Raw genomic sequence first — 20,510 nt, 5'->3', positions numbered from 1 at the left:
GTCTCTTGTTTACACCAGGTGGATGAGGTCTACAGATTTTTCAGCCACCTTCCACCCACTGCTACTGAACCTGCACCACCAGCCCTCCTCAGGGACTCCCATGAAATAGAAGAGATTCCTTACAGGGTCTGTATTCTCCTGGTCAGACCGAGTCTCCCCAATTTCTCCAATGAGACCTGAGTTTCTTCCTTCTTCTGCTGCCCCCAGCTGCTGCCACACCATGGCCTCCTTCTCACACTCCTTCCTGTAAAGGTTTGTCCTGTCCGAAAGGCTGGCCCTCCTCACCACCTTCCTGTGGGACAGGGACAAGGGGCATCAAAGCTGTGAGCAGGTCATGGACATTTCCTCTTAGCCTGTAGCCCTTCTCACCTCCTCCTCCTCACACTTCCCAGCCTCTCCCTCTGGAATGGAACGTGGATTCAGCTTCCTGGCACCCACGCAAAGCGAAGGCACTGGCGTGGATACTGAAGGTGGGAGGAATTTTAAGGAGCTCTAAACTGGCACTGCAAATCTGTGTTAGAGCTCATGCAGGTCACCTTATGGACCTATTCTGCAACCAGTGGAGTAAATCTAGAAGGAAATGGCCCATGGGCTGTTTAGGGAGCTTTGTGGTGTGTAGGACTGCTTTGGTGTAAACATCTCATAAATACCTCTGCAAACTGTGTCTCAGCACTGCAGCTTGGCCATGTGACATACTACTGAAAAGCTCAAGTTAATCTACTTGAAGCACTGATTTTCCAACACCAGTTTAAGTGGTTTAACAGGGTAAATTCTTGCCATTTAGTCCTGTGCTCAGGGCAGTTCTTAAACCACACCAGCACAAAACCATTCCCCCCCCAAGAATTAGCACCTCTTCCTAGTGAAAAAGCCACTCTTGAAGGAGCTCTGCTTCCAGCAACCAAAGTGAGCTGCTGCCTTTCCTGAGATCACTCAGAAAGGACAGATGAGTTCTCACCGACCTCAGGGAGCTCTGCAACCACAGCTGGGTGGCCAGGCCAGTGCCCCCGGTGACCTGCAGGGAACAGCAGAACTCACCCCCGGCTGCCCGTGCTGGAGGTCCTGCGGCTCAGGGAGGATTTATGCCTCATCTGAGACTTCATGATCACATCGTGTTTGTGCTTCAGCTCCAGAAGCAGTACTTTGAATTCCTCCTCTTCACACAGATCTATGGCACACACACAGACCAAGCCCTTTGTCAGACAGTTCTCATTAACACCACGTTACTATTTGTGCCTTCCTAGTTAGACACCCAGGTCTTAGGGTTGCACATAACAGCAGGGGATAACATAGGAAACACACAGCAGGAAGACTTGGTGCTTGGGATATGCCTTCTTCCTTCTTTTTGTGAGCAGGAAGAAGCATTTTCTGTAGTAAAGTGCTGCTTCAAAACTTCAATCCCAGTTAAAGAAACTTTCACTTTGATTCTAAAACAATACCTAAAACATTATGTTAATGCTTCAGAAAGCACCACATGAGGATTCCAGCCGTTTCTTAAACATTTCTTTCTTTAAGTTTCATAAACTCACCTATTGGCATCTCATCCAAAGATGTCCTGGCGCTCAAACTAGCCCCATGGGACACGAGCAATTCAGCCATCTGCATCTAAAGAACGGAAAGAAAGCCAAGTTGACAGAGGTATTTCAGGCAAATTAAGCTTTCCTCCCTAAAGCTGAAAGGTTGGAATAAGATGAGAGGCAAAGGCACGCAGGTTCAACTCACCTCAAATAACTCGGGTATGTATATGATGTTAAACACTGTTCCCACCCATCCACCTGCACTGGCATGCTCTGCCTGAAATTTCTCAGCAACCAGTTCTTTTTGGTGCCCATGGGATCTCCTCTGATGCTGTCCAGAGAGCCCAACCCCACAACAGATTTATTCAATTTTCAGAGTACTCCAGTTTGTTCAGGCAGAAAGAAATGCCACCCTCATATAGGACACTTAGAGCAAAATCCTTACCTGTCCCCAGAAAGCAGCAGCATGCAGAGGTTCCCAGCCATCCCAGTCCTTAACATCCAGGCTTGCCCCCTGGTCAAGAAGCACTTCAGCTGCATGCAGATAACCATTGGCTGCAGCTATATGCAGCTAGGAGATAAGGAACAGAGCATGAGCTGCCTGCAAGGACCACAGAAGGTTTTATACACCAAGTTTCAGAGGATTTTCTTGGATAATGTTTGAGCCTAGAGCTGAACAGGCAGCACATTTCACACTGGGCAGATGGCACCGGGTCAAAAGCAGGTCGTTCCTGTTATTAAAGCTCAGTATTGCCTGCATGTAATTCTGTTTGGAGAGGAAATTGCTTATCATTTCTTCGAATAACTCAGATATATGGATGAGAAAAATAATGTATTCACATTTTAAATCAGGGGCTTTTAAGTGCTTCCCAATCTGTAGGAAAGCACCATCAAAACACGAGCCTGCAATGCAGAACATCATCCACTCTAAGTTCTGCATTCCTCAAGCCAGAAGAACATCTCCTCTTCCCCACTGAAGTGCTGTGGGTGTGATTTTTTTGAATCAAATTTACAGCCTGCTTTAGTCAGGACTCTCTCCGTGCAATTGCACTTCCAATCACATCATAATTATTTTCACCATTTGAAAGTCAAAACCATTTTAAACCTTGGCTACTTTAACTTAAGGGAGTATGATTTTTCAGATACTGGCTTCCAACTAGAGCCACCACTTTGGAGACAATCAATAATGGTCTCTTTCAGTCCCTCAGCTTCATGAATCAGAAGATTTTGATAATTGCAGTCTGCTGTTGCATCTCTGAGCAAAACACTAGCCCATGCACTGCTCTGAAGGGATTAACTCCACTCAGAGCTCCTCCTACTTCAGCTGTGCTAAATGAGAGAATCAAAGCTTCTTTTCAAAAAAATTTCATGAGGATGCTACCACATGGAGTTAAAATTCATCTGGAAATAATTCCTGATGCTTTCTGGCAAGTCAATTAATTTCTACATAAATTTTATGCCACTTTCTAGAGGCCACATAAATTAATAAGGAATCACTGGGGGATAATACAAAAGGGGGAGCCCAGAGGTCTGCTTAAATATATGTACACAGTCCTTGTTAAAGGGAAAAATGTGTTAAAAATAAGCTGCAATAAGAATTTCAGTTATCCAAGCTTACCTTCAAGGGAGCCTGCCCTCCCTTACACTTCTGGTATATGCTAAAGGTGACATCCAGATTAAAAAACTGCATGCACTGCCATGGCCTGGCTCTCAAACACACGAACCAAGTGCCTGTATATCAGTAATGTCTGGACCCAAGCATTAAATGACCATGGTTGTATGAAATGCCCAGCAAATATGACCTCATTACTGAACCTTCCCTAAGCTGGGACTGCTGTAAGATATTATTTAGGAGAATATTTGTGGGGTGAGAAGAACTAGGATTGCTCAGCCTTCTCAGTCCCTGTGCAGACAAAGCAGATGCCAGCTTGCTTTGTGCTGTACTCGTGTCCTGGGTGCCCACCTCTGCCCAGGGCCAGGTGCCCCCAGTGTGAACACACACAGCAGCCACTGACCCTGTGTGAGGCAGACCCACACACAGCAGAAAGGAGCAGGAAGGCTCCAGGGTCCTCAGCACTGGATCCTGCTCCTGGCAAAACCAGAGGGCTCTCACATCTCCTCCACAGGAGTTCAATCAGTCCACGAGAAGCAAGAGGTTCCTGGGAGGTGTTCCAGGCCCATTTCCCTGCAGGTCAGTAGATGTGTTGTGTTCTGTGGGACTTCTCTCAGTGACTTGCTTTTGATTTTGTGTAACTGCTGCTCCAGGGAAGGTTTCATCACCTCTGGGCTGAAGGAAAGCAAAACTGAAGGCGCTGCAGTTTCACTCACCAGCGTAGCACCTTGGGCATCAGTCCTGTTCAGGTCTTGGCCAGTTGCAAGTATGTCATGAATGTCACAGATCATGACCTGCTCCGGAGCAGCTCGCATCTCATTGATCCTTTCCTGCGTAATCCCTGTTAAAATTCCAGGTAGAAAAAGGACAGTTGGAAAGGTAGAGTAATATTTGCCACTGGTTGAGTAAAATAAGACTTATGGTCCTGGCTGATATGACCCCACATCCTTCACCCTCATGATCTTTAAGAATCAGAATAACCAGACAGAGTCAGGTCCCAAGAAATTATGCCAGGAGCAGCTCTCTGCTTTTCTCCAGAGGCAAATCAAGAGCTGAGAAACAGGGTAATTTTTAGTACCATACTGACCCATTTCTGATTTTACATAAACTCAGTCTCCTTACCTTGATAGGCCATGCAAGTCTCAATGACATCCAGGGTTGGCTCATCTTCACAGAGGTCATATGGCATGTTGCCATCTGCATTGACTGCCAACAGGTCTGCTCCACTGCAAGGGGAAAACTGAGTTACACCAGCAAGGACTCAGACATCCTGGAGCAGACAGTGCCAAACACTGGGATAAATGCTTAGGAAAAAGTAACTGGGATTTGACAGTTGCCCAAATGCCACCAAGGTATGTATGAGATAAGAAAGATTTGAAGCAAAGTTGTGGAGCTACGAATGGAGAAGATTAATTCCAGAACTGGATGAAAGGCAGCACACTACACCTCCTTCCTGAGTCAGTAATGCCCTGTGTTCCACATCTGCTCCATTTTTATAGCCCTCATCCAAAAATTTCCTAACCCAAGTGGGAACATCCTTCAAGGAATGTTTGACTCATCCTCTTCTCTCATTCATTATACAGTTAAAGAAAAGCCAAATTTTCAATGGTTATCTCCCAGATGGCAGCACCATAGGGAGAAGTCTCTCTCCCGAGGAAGCAGCAGCAGGCAAGGCAGCAGGTTAACATTCCCAAAGCACCAGCACTCTGGGAAAGAGAGGAGGGGGCTGCACACACAGGCACAGCTATCTGCTCCAGGCAGGATTCACCACAGGTGCTCATGGAACAGCTCAAAACACACCTGCTTTCCTCCTCCTCGCTGCAAGTCTAGGAAGACTTGATCTTTAGGGACTTGGTCAAGCACCGTGTCACCACTGGGGATCAAATATTGCAGGAAGTTTAATGATCACTAATTAAGACCCAGTGAGACAGGTCACAAAGTTCACCCAGGTGTCTGAGTTACACAAACACACTGCTGCCCTCCTACACTAGTGTCTGCTTGACTGGGGCTGCAAGATCTGAAGTGCTGTTTAGGAGCTTGAGGGTGGATCCTGCTGACTGCTCCTGTTTCTACCCCCCAGCAACCACAGTCCCACAGGCACACCAGAACACAGGCAAAAAGGGGCAATTTTTGGCCCAGTCTCCAAAAACTTCATGAAACTGAGCCTAGTCATCCAGAGTTTTATTGTCTCCTCAGCCTTTCTGCTCTTCCTCCTTCATTCCCTTCTCCCCCAAGCAGGCAGGACCCCCACGAGCAGCGTGAAATGGGGGAATCATCACCACTGCTGCAATCTCCTAAGGCCCTAAGCAGTCTCAGTTTCCATCCACAGACACTGTGGGTAGAATGAGACCCACAGAAAGGACAGACACAAAAGCCACCTACTGCTGGATGAGGATCTTCACCAGGTTGATGTGACCACACGTGGCTGCTGCGTGCAGTGGAGTCCACAGCTCGTTGTCCTTGGCGTTGACGTTGGCCCCGTGGCTGAGGAGGAGCTTGACTATGTCCTCATAGTTGTCTATGCAGCACTGAGGGGGAAAATGCACACAGATTGGGGTTTTTTAAACTTTGGGTGTGGGAACCCAGGGCTTCCCTCTGGCTGCCCTGGCAGGTCTGGGACCCTGGCAGGGGTCAGGAACCCCCCTGGACAGAGCCCCCAGAGACACTGTCTGTGATCTCTGTCCATGCAAAAGAGTTTTCAGTCTTACAGGATGAATTACAAGCTCTGAGTGATTGATATAAGTAATAATTAAGTGTGGCACGGGTGCAAAAGTAAAATTTTAGGATTCTAGATTAGGGGTCCAAAGGGAACAAGATGGAGGAAATTGGGCGTGTCTTGTCCTTTTTCTCCTTCTTCATGCCCTCCATGTTTCACTGTGGTGTTGGCATTTTTCTGTTGGTTTAGGCTGGGGACACACTGTTCAACGTAGGTGACAGATATTGGCACGTTATTGTAAATCCAGCACAGGTAGTTTCTGGTATTTAATGTTTGTACCATCCCACTGAGGGCAGAGCCCCACACGCTGCCCTGCAGGACAGAGCTGCGGCAGGGCAGCAGAACATGTTAGAGATAAACAGAATAAACAACCTTGAAACCAGCACAGACGAATTATGGCTTCTTCTTTGGCAGGGGGGCAGAAAGACAGAGACTTTCTACAATCTCGGAATCACCAATACCCACAGATTCCAACATTTGGAAAATGAAGGTTCATATCTGCTCAGCTGGAAAATAATAAATGGCATCTGGACACGGAGACCTACTTTATCCTGCACTGCTTGGCAAGGAGTGTTTAACTCCAGCAGAGTTAAACACCAAACTGAGCCCCAGCAGGTCAAAAAGGCAGAACACCTACACTGGACAGACCAAAAGGTCACTGATGCTTTCCAGGGCTTACTGGTGTGGGGGCAGAAGCAGCAGGGAATAACAGCAAACACCTCACAGCTTCTATTCCACTGGCTCTTCCATATTCAAGAGCAAGCATAGCAGAAACTCAGTGTAACCAGTGTAACCACATACCAAGGGATGAGCTGACAAGCTGACATTCCTCTTTCTTAGAGAAAATCCCACACACTGGCATGTGATGAGCAAAAGTCTTCTCAGGAGCTCAAGCTACCTACCACAGTTATCTGGAGAGGCACAAATTGGATTCCCAGAATTATGAGGCATTTTGCAAAGCATTGTTCACTAGAAAAAAAAAGCAGCTTCCTTCCTGCATTTAAACCTCCTTCCTTTGGTGAAGGTGGAATTTGCTCTTCAATCCACCTCTTGTTCACCTCTAGACATGAATGTGTAGGTGATAAAGACATTAAAATACGAATTATTCTTGTGCAAAAAGCCTGTTTGTGATCTGTGCATTGCTGCAGACTCACACAGCTCAGCACACAGTACAGGTTGTTAATGGGGCTGAATTCCAACACACAACAAGCATTTCAGTGACTGAGTGACAAGGACCTTTCAGGTACTTCTATTTTGTTCACTATTTGTACATGGAAGTGGGGTTAAAGTCATGCCTGTCACACAGCCAAGTTATCACAGCAGTGGAAGGAAGTCACATTCACTGGAAGGAATGCTAATGTGCCACTGAGGGGCTTCTCTGTGCTCAGGGATTCAGTTCATTCCAGTGGATACAAAGCTGCAATCAGAACCCCCAAGTGCACCTTTACAACCTCTCAGTGGGCAAGGTGAATTCTCCAGGCTTTAGAGCCTGGCTGGGAAAGCAAGGAGGCTGTCAGTGTCACTCTGAGTGCAGGACAACATCTCTTAGGAGAGGTGATGGTGGTGGGACCTTTTGTTCTTCCCGGAGCCAGTTTGCATTTTTAAACAAACATTCACCCAGCTTTGAAGAGAGCAGGCGACTGGCAAAAGAATCCAAAATCCCAAGTCAATGGGAGCATTCAGAGCAGGGAGTTATGGCCAGCAAGCCCTGAGTGCTGGTGTGACAACCGTGCCACTGTTGTTTGGGGCAGTGGAGGCGGCAGCTGCCAGGCACGGCCAGTCCCACGTGCCTGAGAAAGAACAGAAAAAACCCTTATGGAAACAGCACAGGGGCTCCAAGGAAGGCCACAGACCTCCACACCACTACAGAAGTCTGTATTTCACTGGTGATCAGCTACTGCCATCTCATACAGACTTTGGGACTCCCTGAGCCTACAGTGAGCAGCAGCGGATTCTTCAAGTATTTTGTGCATCATTTACTTAAATCACTTTTAAACTCATGGATTCCCAAGGTCTCTAAATTTGAGTTAATCTGCTATAAGAATTTAGAGCCCAGTCCCACAAAAACTAAAGGGTGGGCAAAATGCTGTTCACATGTAAAATCCAGCCCTGAGTCCTGAGCTCTTATTATCACTGAATAAAATCTGGGATACAGCAAGAAAAGGATTTGACCTCAGTTTGCTCCCTAAGAAACCAGATCAGCAGCACAACATGGTGACGTTTCACTGCTTTAACAGAGGAAAAAACAGAAATCTGAGAGGTCTCCCTGTTACAGCTGGACAGGTTGGCTGAGTGGGCAGCAGGAAGACCCAGGGAGGTGTGAGCTCACCTGATGCAGCGCAGTTAATCCATCCTCATTGCACAGGTCGGGGCTGATGTTGCTCTTCAGCAGGTAACACACTGCAAGGCAAGGACAGAGGAGAGTCAGAGCAGCCACCCTGCCACATCTCGTGCTCTCAGCCAGCCCTGGACAGTTCAAGGCAAGGCAGTTCACACCATCAGTGCGGGCAGAGCTGCGGGAGCCACAAGCCCAGCGCTGGCCCATCACCGCAGCCAGAGCACAGCCTGCCTGGGTTTATCCAGCAGAGAGCACCAGCACACAATTTTCCCCTAGCTCCCTTCCAAAGGACACTTAGCACAGTTACAATTTTCATTCAGTTTTGCTGGAACAGTCTCCATTTTTGCCGTGTGCTTCACAAAGCCTGAGAGTGCAACCTCTGCATTCTGTGGCCCAGGAGAGCCCAAAGGGGATTTTGGGGTCCTGGGTTACAACCATGGAAGAAATTCCTCCTACCATGAGAGGGACAAGGCATTGCCTCAAGAAGTAATCTATCCATTCAGGGCCTGCCACACTGGATACACCAGGGCTGCTTTGGACATTTCACTTCAGCTGCTGGGTGTTTGGATAAAGCTTCCTAGAGGCTTTAGTTTTTAATCACTGCTTTGGGGGAAAAGGGTAACATTTATTCCATTAAAATGCAAATTTCTGAAACACAGGAAAAGTCATTAGCCCTTAGGTGAAAGGCTTGCACAGGGCAACAGCAACAAGGTTGGCAGAGGGCATAAATTAATAGCAACACCAGAAACTTCAAATTCAACACTGCTGACAGATCTTGATGATCCATGCCCATTTTCTGTTGTTTCCTTGCTCATTCCCTGTTTTTTCTCCAGAGATTTCACTACCTAATGCTTTTCCACCTCAAATGTCACTGACAGCACAAGCACAAGCCAGAGGTTCATAATCATCTCCCCAGGGCCAGAGCAGCAACAGATATTCACGTCACATCTTATTTGAGGGCGGGCATGCAAGCACTGAGTGAAACCAGAGCTGCACCATCAGGAGCACTGACAGAGCCAAAAGGGCAATAACTTTCCTCAGAGCTGGCAATCAAAACCACTGCAAGGCTGCCCACTCCAAAGCATCCTGCAGCCTCCATCCCTGTGCTGCTGTCAGAGGGAGCTGTTCCCCAGCACATCCACAGGGGAAACCATCTGCAGGGCTATCCCTGGGGACACAACACTTCTGGCACGCAAAACAGAACATGGAAAACACACCCACCATGACATCAGTGATGATTTATGAGGCTTTGTTTAAAAGATCTGGAAAACGCACTTGCAAGAAAGGCAAATCGAAAGCAAAGTGAAATTTTAATTGGAAGCCACTGCTCTGACGTTATCACAAAGGAAGGCAAAACCAGACAGAAGTGAAATAAAACACATCACACAGTTGTTTCACCCAACTCAAAATGAATGCTTGGATTTACTTTTGCTGGAAATAATTTCAAGGCAATGACACCTGCTTGATGAAGCTGCTGCAAAAAAGCAAAATACAGCAAAGACAAAACTCATCCAGCACCACAGAGAATCCAAAGCCTCTGGGTTTGTCCCCAGCTCAAAGGCCAGCGCAGGAAGCCCACGCCTACACTGGACTCACAGCCCCAACACTTGCATGCTTAACAGTAATAAGAGCACTGAACCTCAGCCAGTATATCCAATTTAATGACTCTGCTTCTACTGTTTCTGGCCAGCCCTGAGCTCCTGCTCTCCTCATCCAAGCTGAGTGATAGACGAGTCATTCACCAGTGGGCCTGCTTGTCTCTTATTTACTTTGGATGCTCTGCCATCAGGGTTTTAATTCAATCTCAGTCAGTTAAGTGCCATTGTGTACTAATGACACACAGCTCCATAATCATGTTTTGCCTGATTATGGAGATTTGGACAAGTAGATGCTGGCAAATTAACCTTGTAAGTGCTGTCTCTCCATGGGAAGAAACAGCAGCATAAATCCCAGCTTGTTACAGGGTTTTGTGTCAAAGGCACTGTGATCACGGCTTGACAGAGCTTGCAGGAGGCCCTGAAGGGTTAAGATTCAGAGAAGTTTTAATCTTACCCTAAAGAAGCTTTGAATTCTTCACTAACCCTGCAGCAGCCCCGTGTTCCCAGTGCACTTCCCCTTGGCTCCCTTCTGCCCTCAGCACAGGCTCACCTTATTTCCCAGTACCTCCTAACACACTGAAGGCTGACAGCCACAAGACACCAGAAAAGGGCTCAGAAAAGTCAGATAACGCAGCTAGGTGTGCATGTGGTACCACTGAGTCCAGGCAAGCAAGGCACAAAGAAGAGATCAGACTGCCTTCTGTCCAGTCCTAAGCTGAAAACTGCACGTCAGGGCTCGTCAGGGGAGCACAGGTCAAGCAGCAATAAACCCTCATTCCTGCCCAGCAGCCCAAGTTCACAGCAGAACACAGCCCCATCCCTGCCCAGCAGCAGGGCACGGGGTGGCAAAGAGCAGCTTCAGCACCCCCTCTCCCTGTGAGCTGCAGAGGCACATGGAGGGAGGACATGGACACCTTCTCCATGCCCAGCACCCAGGAACAGCCCTTCCCAAACAGCCAGGAAGAACAAGTCCTCCTTTCTGATAAACTTCAGGAGAAACTGTGCATTTGCAGGTTATCCAGTGCCCTAAGAATAGGAAAGGGGACTCATCTGTGATGCTGTGCAGTGCTGGAAGCTGGACCCTCACCTGTGGCAGCACCCGCCTGCTCTGCTGCTTCACACACAACATAATTTACAGGGACCTTGTGTGAATCCAGGGCTTCCCTCTGGCTGCCCTGGCAGGTCTGGGACCCTGGCAGGGGTCAGGAACCCCCCTGGACAGAGCCCCCAGAGACACTGTCTGTGATCTCTGTCCATGGAGAGGAGTTTTCAATCTTACAGGATGAATTACAAGCTTTGAGTGTTTGATAAGAGTAATAATTAAGTGTGACACGGGTGCAAAAGTAAAATTTTAGGTTTCTAGATCAGGGGTTCAGAGGGGACAAGATGGAGGAATTGGGTGTGTCTTGTCCTTTTCCTCCTTCTTCATGCCCTCCATGTTTCACTGTGGTGTTGGCATTTTTCTGTTGGTTTAGGCTGGGGACACACTGTTCAACGTAGGTGACAGATATTGGCACGTTATTGTAAATCCAGCACAGGTAGTTTCTGGTATTTAATGTTTGTAACATCCCACTGAGGGCAGAGCCCCACACGCTGCCCTGCAGGACAGAGCTGCGGCAGGGCAGCAGAACATGTTAGAGATAAACAGAATAAACAACCTTGGAACCAGCACAGACGAATTATGGCTTCTTCTTTGGCAACGAGGCAGAAAGACAGAGACTTTCTACAATCTCGGAATCACCAATACCCACAGATTCCGACAGGACCTGAGTGTGCAAAATGCAGAAGCATTCTGAAGAACTCTTCTAGCCCTGCTGGTGTCACACGCTTCCCTGCAGAGCCCCACACTTTCTGCCCCAGCTCCAGGCATGACTGCTGCTATACAGACCCCTCAGCTCCCAAGCACACAGATTAATCACCCAGCACAGCCCAGCACCTTCTGCTGGCCCAAGCCTCCACTGGTGGAAGGACGATCCCACCACAGTGAACAGCACAGACATGAGCCCTCTGCAAGCCCCCAAACCCACAGAAGGGGCTCTTTGGGGTCACCCAGCGCGTTCAGCAGCAGCAGGCTCCATGCTAACACCACGATTAACTTCTTAGAGAGCTCAGTGCCAAAAATGCTGAGCTCTGTCAAAGCTGCACGGGGGCGGAGGCAGGTGGGGAGCAGGGCTGGGTGCGTGGAGATTCTTTATTACGTGTCGAGCACAAGTTGTGGGAAGCAGTTCCAAAGGCATAGCAAATGAAGGAATGAAAATGATCACAATAAGAGCTGGGTGAACAAATTGTTGTGAATAATTCATTGCAAATTATATTAACTGAGCGATCACTCAAATGTATTTTCCATTATTCTCCTTGCTCTGCCTATAATTGAAACTCTCACACACCAAGATGGTGTACATTAATCTTCAATTTATATGTTATCATTCACATCTGTGCTGTGTTAAATGGAAAAAGCTCCCACAACAGCTGTAAAAATACAGCCTTGGTTTTAAGCCTCCTTCCATCAGATGTCCCAGGGCAGCCTTAGAAAGATTCTCCTCCTCAAACATAGCAAACCACTTCTCAGAAGCTCCTTTTCTTTCCCAGCCTCACTTATTCTCCCCAAAAAACTAAAAGGCAGGGGAAAGGTAAAAACAACACTGCAAAGGTCCTAAGGAAAATTCAACACAGGGCAATCGACTCAGCCTGAAGAGATGTTGCAGTGCTATCATTTTTTATTGGTCTTACTTCCCACTGAGTTTACACTAGAAGCAGCTTTTCCAAAAAAATTCCTAAACCAGATGATGAAAAAAAAAAAGCCTCTGTTAGTGCAGTTTCCCCTAAGTCAATAAGCTACACCATAAAATCCTGGATACTGTTACACTCCCATCTATACCAAGCACTTGCATACCTAAAGCATTAAAACCTCATAAGAGAAAAAGCCAGCTGGAAGTGATATGGATACCATGGAGGGATTAAAAAAAAAATCCAACAGATACCTTCCTGATAGGAGGTCCTGATTCCTCTCAAAAATATATAATGGCAAACTGCCTCTCCTGGCAAGCAGGCTTACCTGTGGGCTCCGAGGTTACATACACACACAGGCCATTACTTTGTAAAAATCCAGGTTTGTCTCAATCTTTTTTTAATCAACAATTTCTCTTTGAAATCATCCAAACTCTTCAAGTTCACCTTCTGGTGAACCAGGCACTTTTAGGCCACCTTTAAAAATGGGGTCTCTACGACAGTACAATAATTTCTGTACATTCACACATGATTTCACTGCATAAAATGAAGTTTCACTTGGGTTAATAAACCATTTTTACACATCGCTCCAGTTCCCTTTCACCCAAATGCAGCTTTAGTCTGAGGCCCAGTGCAGCAGAAGAAGCTCCTTCCAGCATTATTTGTAGGGACATACACACAGGGGTGCTGGCAAATGTCTGCAAAGACTGATCCCAGCCTGCCAGGCATGGCACTGTGGAGGAGCTCAGCTACTTCAAAGCTGCATGTTTACTGCTGTGGTTGTGCAGGGATATTTATTACACAGGAGGAACAATGCCAGGAAAACAGCACTGAAGCTGTGAGTGCTCTGCCAGCTCCCTAGCCCAGCACACAATGATACTCACATTTTACAGCACATCTAAACTCTGAGCAATAACAGGATGAACTCACTCAGCCTTATCCTCCACTCCCTGCAATCTACAACTGATAGCCCATGCTGGTCCATTGACAAACTCCACAAAAAGCTTTCCCTAAAGCTTTCTGAAAGACAGAAAAACCCCACAGAAAGCAAAATGCCACACTCAGCTTCAAACACAGAGCACACCTAAAATTAAATACAGCCCAGTTTGCCGGCTGAGCCAGCCACCAAGACATCCCACCTGATTGATCACTGAGCTTTCTCAGCAAGGTTCAAAGCCTGTTAAACACTTCCCACCCCGTTTAGAGCCAGGCACACACACTGCTTCTAATATACCCACAAAATCTGGCAAGTCTGGAGAGAGGCCAGCAGACCCCATCTGCTTGGTGCCACACTCCCAGGGCAGCCACACTGAGTCCAGGGGCTGCTTCTCTCAAGGAAAATCTATTTCTGACTCTGATGCTGCTTAGTAAAGAGGGCACAGCCCTCCTCAGCCCCAAGGAGCCTGTTTTTCACAGCAGGCTCCTCCTGCATGGTTTGGGGGCCTGGCTTTTACAAGTTTTCTTCTGACAGCAAGTCAGCAAGTTGTACATTTATTTAATGCACAGAGTCCAATTCTTTCTCCCCCTGTTTGTGCATATTTGAATCCATTTTTGCTTTATGCTTTGACCCATCACTGCAGCATCACAGCAACAATAGCAATGCTACAAAGGGACAACCTCCTACAGCTGCTTCTGGGGTGGATGTGCCCCACACCCTTCTGCATCCCACATGTTTCATCTTCTGCACGCAGAACTTCAAGCTCTGATAATCCACTTAGTGCTAGTGATGATAAAGCATCTTTCTTTCATGGCTGCCATCCACCTGGGATTACTGGAATAAGGAAATGTGCAAGTTACCCATCTGCAGCCACAGTGCTTGAAGGGCGTAGCAGAAGCAAAGCCAAATTTATTTCAATTGTGAAAAGAAAAATTAGAGGATGCTGCCATCTGACACACCTTTCTAAGGGTGTAGTGTCATGTTCAAAAGCATCCTGATCCTCTTCTCATGTCAGACCAACAGTGAAATTGGTCCACACTGAAAATGCTAAATACATAAAGCAAAATTAAAGTCAAAGGTTACTTCTCTGGTTTCCCATTTGTCACCTGATATTGGAAGAATAAATAAATAATTTTGGGATGGTTTTTAAAGAGATGATGGGATTTGAAAGGGATGAGTGTTTTATATAACCTTTGGGCTCAGGATTGCTGTGGGCAGGGAGCCAGGAAAGCAGATTCCCTAATATCACTGTGACAGAAACACCTGGGCTGCAGCAGAGCCTCAGCTCTCTTTATGAGGCATTTCAGAGTAGTTATTTGAATGGTCCTGATTTAAAGAGTACTCAAAAAATATATTAACTCAGACTTTGGGAGGCATGGACCAAGCAACCCAAGGCCAGTTTCCCAAGGATGACTCAGGAGCTTGGCACCAGCAGAGCAGTGCTGGCTTTTAGGGTGTGAGAGCTCACAAAGGGAATGGTCCTGCTGTGGTGGAAGCCACACAGGCCAGTGGCCTGACACAAAACGAGGGATGATGGACAGCCACATTCTCCAGCAGCAAATCCAGGGGCACCTGCACCCCCCCTCTCCTGAGTTCACACCTGAAATTTTGGGTTTGGTGGGCCCAAGCAGGTGAGCAACATAGCTCATTTTAATTTGAGTTTCAGGCAGAGAGAGTCAAAGGGCATCTACAGAGCCAGAAACTCAGCCAGGACCTCCTGTTCTCCTACTCCTCTGGCTACTTCCAGCTTTCCTCCTACAAAAAGCACTTCTTGGAAGTCATGACAACACAAGCAAATCCATTCAGACAACACAAAATCAACACAACATGTGCCTTTTATCTGAGCAGCACAGAGGATCTCACTTGTATATGAGTTCAGAAACAACTTTTGATGTGTTGGACGAAAATCCATCTACTGAGACATGGAGCACTCAGCACCTGTCTGTACTAATCTTATTAGAAATTAAGTCTTTCAGGGTACTAAAAAGGAAATGCACCATAAAAATTAATTGGCTTTAATAGAATTGACAGCCTGAGAAGTGTTTAGATAAAAGGGAGCAGTGGTGTCAAGAGGGAAACTTCTGCAGCTGTCTGTGAAGAGCTTCCCCAGCTACACGAACACAATAACCTAACAGGTGATCAGAGGAGCAGGATTGCAAAAGCCCCCTCCAACCTCCACACAGAGCCAGACTGCCAGGATTTGCAAGAAGATACTCTGGTGTGCTCTGTGTAACAGGAAATAGCTCCTATTGCCACTTGAAAGTGCTCTTAGGTTCCAGAGCCAACAGCCTCTGCCCCAGCTCGTGTTTCAGGCATCCTATGGCCTCAGCTAAGCAGCTGTATGGTGACCTGAACCACAGGAACGTTTTTAAGAGTTTCAATTATAAAACAGGAAACTTTCTACTTAGAGTAGCAGAAGAGAGGTTGTGGTGGGGAAATGCAGATCTCCTTTTCAAGCTGCCCTGAGCTCATGCTGAACAATTCCCTGCAGTGACAGCCTGCTGACCACATCCCAGGAGCTCAAGGCAGGCTGGGCTCTCCAGAGACTCTTGTTCTGTGTTTCTCTAACCACAATCTGCTCTTCAGAGGGCTCTGCTCTGTTCTCTCCATCTGCTCTGGCTGCTTCAGTACCTGCTCCACTCTGACCTCAATCCATGCTGCTTATTGGGGTTTTTCCCTCCCCACCTCCAAAGTTCTCTTTTGGTTTAGGATGAGTACAGCGGGGATGGAGATCTGTCAGAGCTGCAGAGCCACACCACACCTCAGGTGTCATGGAGATCTGTCAGAGCTCCAGAGCCCCACCACACCTCAGGTGTGCTCCCATGGCTGGAGGCGCCTGAGTGTGCCAGGACACGCGCCCAGCTCGGTGTGACAGTGCCACAGCAGGACCTGCTGCCAGCCCAGATGTGTCTCACTCCATTACCCACCCGGGAGACCACAAGGGACATGCCAGCAGTTAAAGAGTAATCTGCTAAAACCTCTGCTCCTTGGCACTGTTCCTAACTGGAAATGCCGTGCTGCCACGCAGCGAGGGAAGGGAAATGTCTACAAAAGCAGAAAATCACCCCCCACACCCCCTTTTCTAATATCAGATAAAGGCAGAATGTGGTTTCATTTTAAAAAACAAACATTACAGAAAAAACTTGCACGCAAGTTAAGCAGCAACCTGAACTTTACCAGAAAAGCACTGGCAAACCTCAGCAACCCCTTTGCTTTTGCAACCTGCAATTATTCAGCAGGAAATTTTACACATTTCAGAGATATGAATTTCAACAGCACCTTCCATCCAAAGATCTTCCAAAGTGCAGCTGCCCTTAGTGGACTGAGCTCCAGGCTATCTCCTGGGATTTTACAATCAGTTTTTGCCTCGTTTCACAGCTGTGATGTCTCAGCCTAAGTTACACCAAGGCTCTGGAGGCTCAGGGACCTTTCTTTGCCAAGGTGACACTGACAGTCCATGGCACTGTCCTGTGACATTGCCCTTGAGCCCAGGTCCCAGCTCTGCCCTTTAAGCACAAGAAAACTCTACTCTCCCCCATCCTTTCTGTTGTTCAGCCAAGGGCAATTGGACAAAGCAGCTGAAGCCTCAGTGCTAACAGCAATTTTTCATCCCTACTCTCATATACCCAAGTCCCAGAAGTTTGAAATTTTTAAGGGCTCATCAAACCTCATTATTCCCCCAGACTTTCCAAGCACTGCTCTTTGGACCTTCATTTCAACACCTGTCACACAGACAAATCACACAGCCCACAATTTACTGTTTGTATGAACTAAGCAGTGCATTCAAATTTGCTCTCCAGGTCAAACACCTCCAATGCCAAAGCAATCCCCAAAGTCCAGTGTCCCTTGGTTGTGGGAATCCAGAGCTTCCCTCTGGCTGCCCTGGCAGGTCTGGGACCCTGGCAGGGGTCAGGAACCCCCCTGGACAGAGCCCCCAGAGACACTGTCTGTGATCTCTGTCCATGGAAAAGAGTTTTCAATCTCACAGGATGAATTACAAGCTCTGAGTGTTTGATATAAGTAATAATTAAGTGTGGCACGGGTGCAAAAGTAAAATTTTAGGATTCTAGATTAGGGGTCCAGAGGAGACAAGATGGAGGAAATTGGGTGTGTCTTGTCCTTTTTCTCCTTCTTCATGCCCTCCATGTTTCACTGTGGTGTTGGCATTTTTCTGTTGGTTTAGGCTGGGGACACACTGTCCAACGTAGGTGACAGATATTGGCACGTTATTGTAAATCCAGCACAGGTAGTTTCTGGTATTTAATGTTTGTACCATCCCACTGAGGGCAGAGCCCCACACGCTGCCCTGCAGGACAGAGCTGCGGCAGGGCAGCAGAACATGTTAGAGATAAACAGAATAAACAACCTTGAAACAGCACAGACGAATTATGGCTTCTTCTTTGGCAGCGGGGCTGAAAGACAGAGACTTTCTACAATCTGGGAATCATCAATACCTCAGATTCCGACACTTGGTTACCAACAAACTCTTGTCAGAGAAGTCAACTTTATCAGTGAACATCATCACCAGAGGTATTCAGCACTGCATGGAAACCAGCTCATACATGTGAGAGTGGAATCCAAAGTTAGCACCTGAGCTTGGCAGAAATGCAGGTTTTTCACAGCCACAGCGGTGCTTGTGATAAATGAGGGTGAGACTGCAAAAAAGCCTTCAAATTTGCTCAAAACAAGCAGGCACACAGCCATACAACCTGGCTTGGTCTATAACCTGACTGCGAGTGCTGTGCACACAGATCATTCTTTTAATGATTATCTCATCTGTCCCATCACACAAAGCTGAAAACTCTCTCAAACAACTTCTGCCACAAGCTCCATGAGATTTCTGCTTGCCACCACTTCAAGAAGGAGAAGATGAGTGTTCCCAGGCAGGGTGATGCAGTGCAGCTCTGTGACTGCTGGGAGGCCCATGGGAGGCAGCTCCAGAGCTTGACAGGTCATTTAGACCTTAGAAAGGCCCAAAAAAGCCCAACTGGCTGTCTTCACCCATCCCTGCCCTGTGCACAGACACCAAAGTGCAGCCTCATGTGAACTCAGGACAGCTTTTGCTGCCAGCTCTCCTCTGCTGAGCCTCCGGCACTTTGATGCAGAGAAGAAAGGAACTGAGCATGGGGCTGGCAGCACTCTCCTTTTTCACCTCACTTTCAAAAGCCATCTCCATCAGCTTCACTCTTTCATCTGCACAATACAGCCTGAACTCAGCAAACCCCTTCAGATTAGTGACGGGCAGAGAGAAAAGCTCTTCCTTTCCTGGCAGGGCAACAGGGATGCTCCCTCGAGGAAGGAGAGGTTTGGGGTCCAAACCTAGAGCAGCTCAGACTGGAGCTCTGAGCTCAGGACTGACAGCCTTTGGGGCAGTCTGAGAGCCTTTACTTAACATAAAGAGGAAAAGAACTGAAAGTCTCCTCCAGAAAGTGCTTTGCCTTAGTGCTTCAGGCCAGGTCACTGATGTGAGACGAGCACTTCTGTCTATGCATACACTGATTTATTTATTTTTAATTCATTGCTTTGTGTTTACACGCTGAGCTTATTATGATTAGATGTATTATGTGTTATCTGAATATATTATTGTAATACATATTAACAAAATACATAGTTCAAACCACCACATTTAAAAATAAGTCATTCCTGCAGCTCTTACACAGGTTTAAAGCACCCCACTTACCAGAGCAGGATCTCTGAACATTGAAGCCACAGCTCCTTGATGCTGGGAACAAGGAGTTGCAGGCAACAGCAGGGAGCAGAGAGAGCACAATATATCCCACTTAGAATCACAGAATTGCTAAGGTTGGAAAAGACTTTGAAGATCATCAAGTCCAACCATCTGTTGACTTCTCTCCCTTCATCCCTGTGAGAGGACTCTTATCCTGGGATGAAAGACAAGTCTCCAGGTCAGAATTGCAAGTGAAATGCCTCCCCCAGCCTCTGCAGCAAGAGGCAGCTCAGAGGAGTTCTAGTTTTCCTTCCTGCACCAGTGGAGAACAGTTTCAGCTTGCCAAAGTATATCACATTTCCCAATAAAATGGCAGTTTGTAAAATAATTAACAGCCATTAAAATTCCCCATTAAGTTTTGCCACTAGCAACAGCAGGACCATTCTCCTCCCAGCAGCAGTGAAAACTCTACTTATTTCTGTAGTAAACCCCATGTTGTTAATGAGCAATTTTATCCCATCCTGTTTGTTTCTGAAAGCTCCCTCACCAGCAGATCCCTCTTATCAGGGAGTTTTTCATTACATATTTAACACTACAAGAGCCTGAGTGCCATGGACCAGCTTTGAGCTGTCACAGAGCAGGAATGGTGACATCCATCTTCTGGGCTTGAATGGCAGACTGCCCTGTGCTCACTGCTCCCCTTACACCAAGGAGTAAAGGGGGAGTAGAGGAGTAAAGGGGGAGTAGAGGAGCCTCCCCACTCCCTCCTGCCATGCTGCTTGAGGAGAAGAGACTACATTACCAAATTAACAAAAATAACCCCAATTTTGAACATTAAGGCAAGAGGAAATCTAGGCTCCAGCTCTGCATCATCCCCCATCTGCAATCTAATATTTTGACTTGAACATTTACAGGAACAACAAAATGCTTTAGTGGCTCAACCCACCTGGGTAAGTTCATTAAAGTAATTAATGCTGAAGTGGCTGCTTACAGCTCTGCTGACAGCACTAATTACAGGCTGCAGAGGTGGATCCCAGTGACAGCAAAGGGGACCAGGAGCTGGCATGGAAACGGGCAGATGTGCAGTCCTGTGCCATCCCTGGGCTGGACCCAGCACTCCCCTGATTCCTCCTGCTCCTAACCCCAAAATTCAGCATCTTCCAGCACCCTCCTAAACACCTTTTTGAGAGCAAGCCCTTCATTAACAGGAGGGGGCTGGCTAGCCAAGGTGACAGGGCCCTTACAGACCCTCATGAGGAGAGCACTCCACGTGTTCTGGTTCCTGGAGACATCATGGACCATTTAATCTCCTGTGAAATGAAGTGGGAGGGTTGTACTCTCCCTCAATAAAGCAGGGCTAGAACATTCCTCACACCAGTACTCCTGTCCTGAAGGCACGG

At 47.2% G+C, this 20,510-nt stretch overlaps 1 protein-coding gene across 1 annotated transcript in view; it reads right to left on the bottom strand.

Moving 5' to 3' along the window:
* PPP1R16B (protein phosphatase 1 regulatory subunit 16B) overlaps positions 1 to 20,510 on the bottom strand; it is a 59,802-nt gene that overhangs the window by 6,058 nt on the left and 33,234 nt on the right. The window contains exons 3-10 of the mRNA XM_030288458.4: positions 8,172 to 8,242; positions 5,509 to 5,654; positions 4,249 to 4,352; positions 3,843 to 3,967; positions 1,960 to 2,085; positions 1,527 to 1,602; positions 1,036 to 1,165; positions 124 to 292 (exon numbers count right to left, since the gene is read on the bottom strand). Of these exons, the coding sequence (XP_030144318.4) occupies positions 124 to 292; positions 1,036 to 1,165; positions 1,527 to 1,602; positions 1,960 to 2,085; positions 3,843 to 3,967; positions 4,249 to 4,352; positions 5,509 to 5,654; positions 8,172 to 8,242 (947 nt within the window). The remainder of the gene's footprint in view (positions 1 to 123; positions 293 to 1,035; positions 1,166 to 1,526; positions 1,603 to 1,959; positions 2,086 to 3,842; positions 3,968 to 4,248; positions 4,353 to 5,508; positions 5,655 to 8,171; positions 8,243 to 20,510) is intronic.

This window comes from Taeniopygia guttata, chromosome 20 (assembly GCF_048771995.1).
Source record: "Taeniopygia guttata chromosome 20, bTaeGut7.mat, whole genome shotgun sequence".
Taxonomy (NCBI): domain Eukaryota; kingdom Metazoa; phylum Chordata; class Aves; order Passeriformes; family Estrildidae; genus Taeniopygia; species Taeniopygia guttata.
The sequence above is the reverse complement of the archived record's forward strand: the minus strand, read 5'-3'. Positions and strand labels throughout refer to the sequence as shown.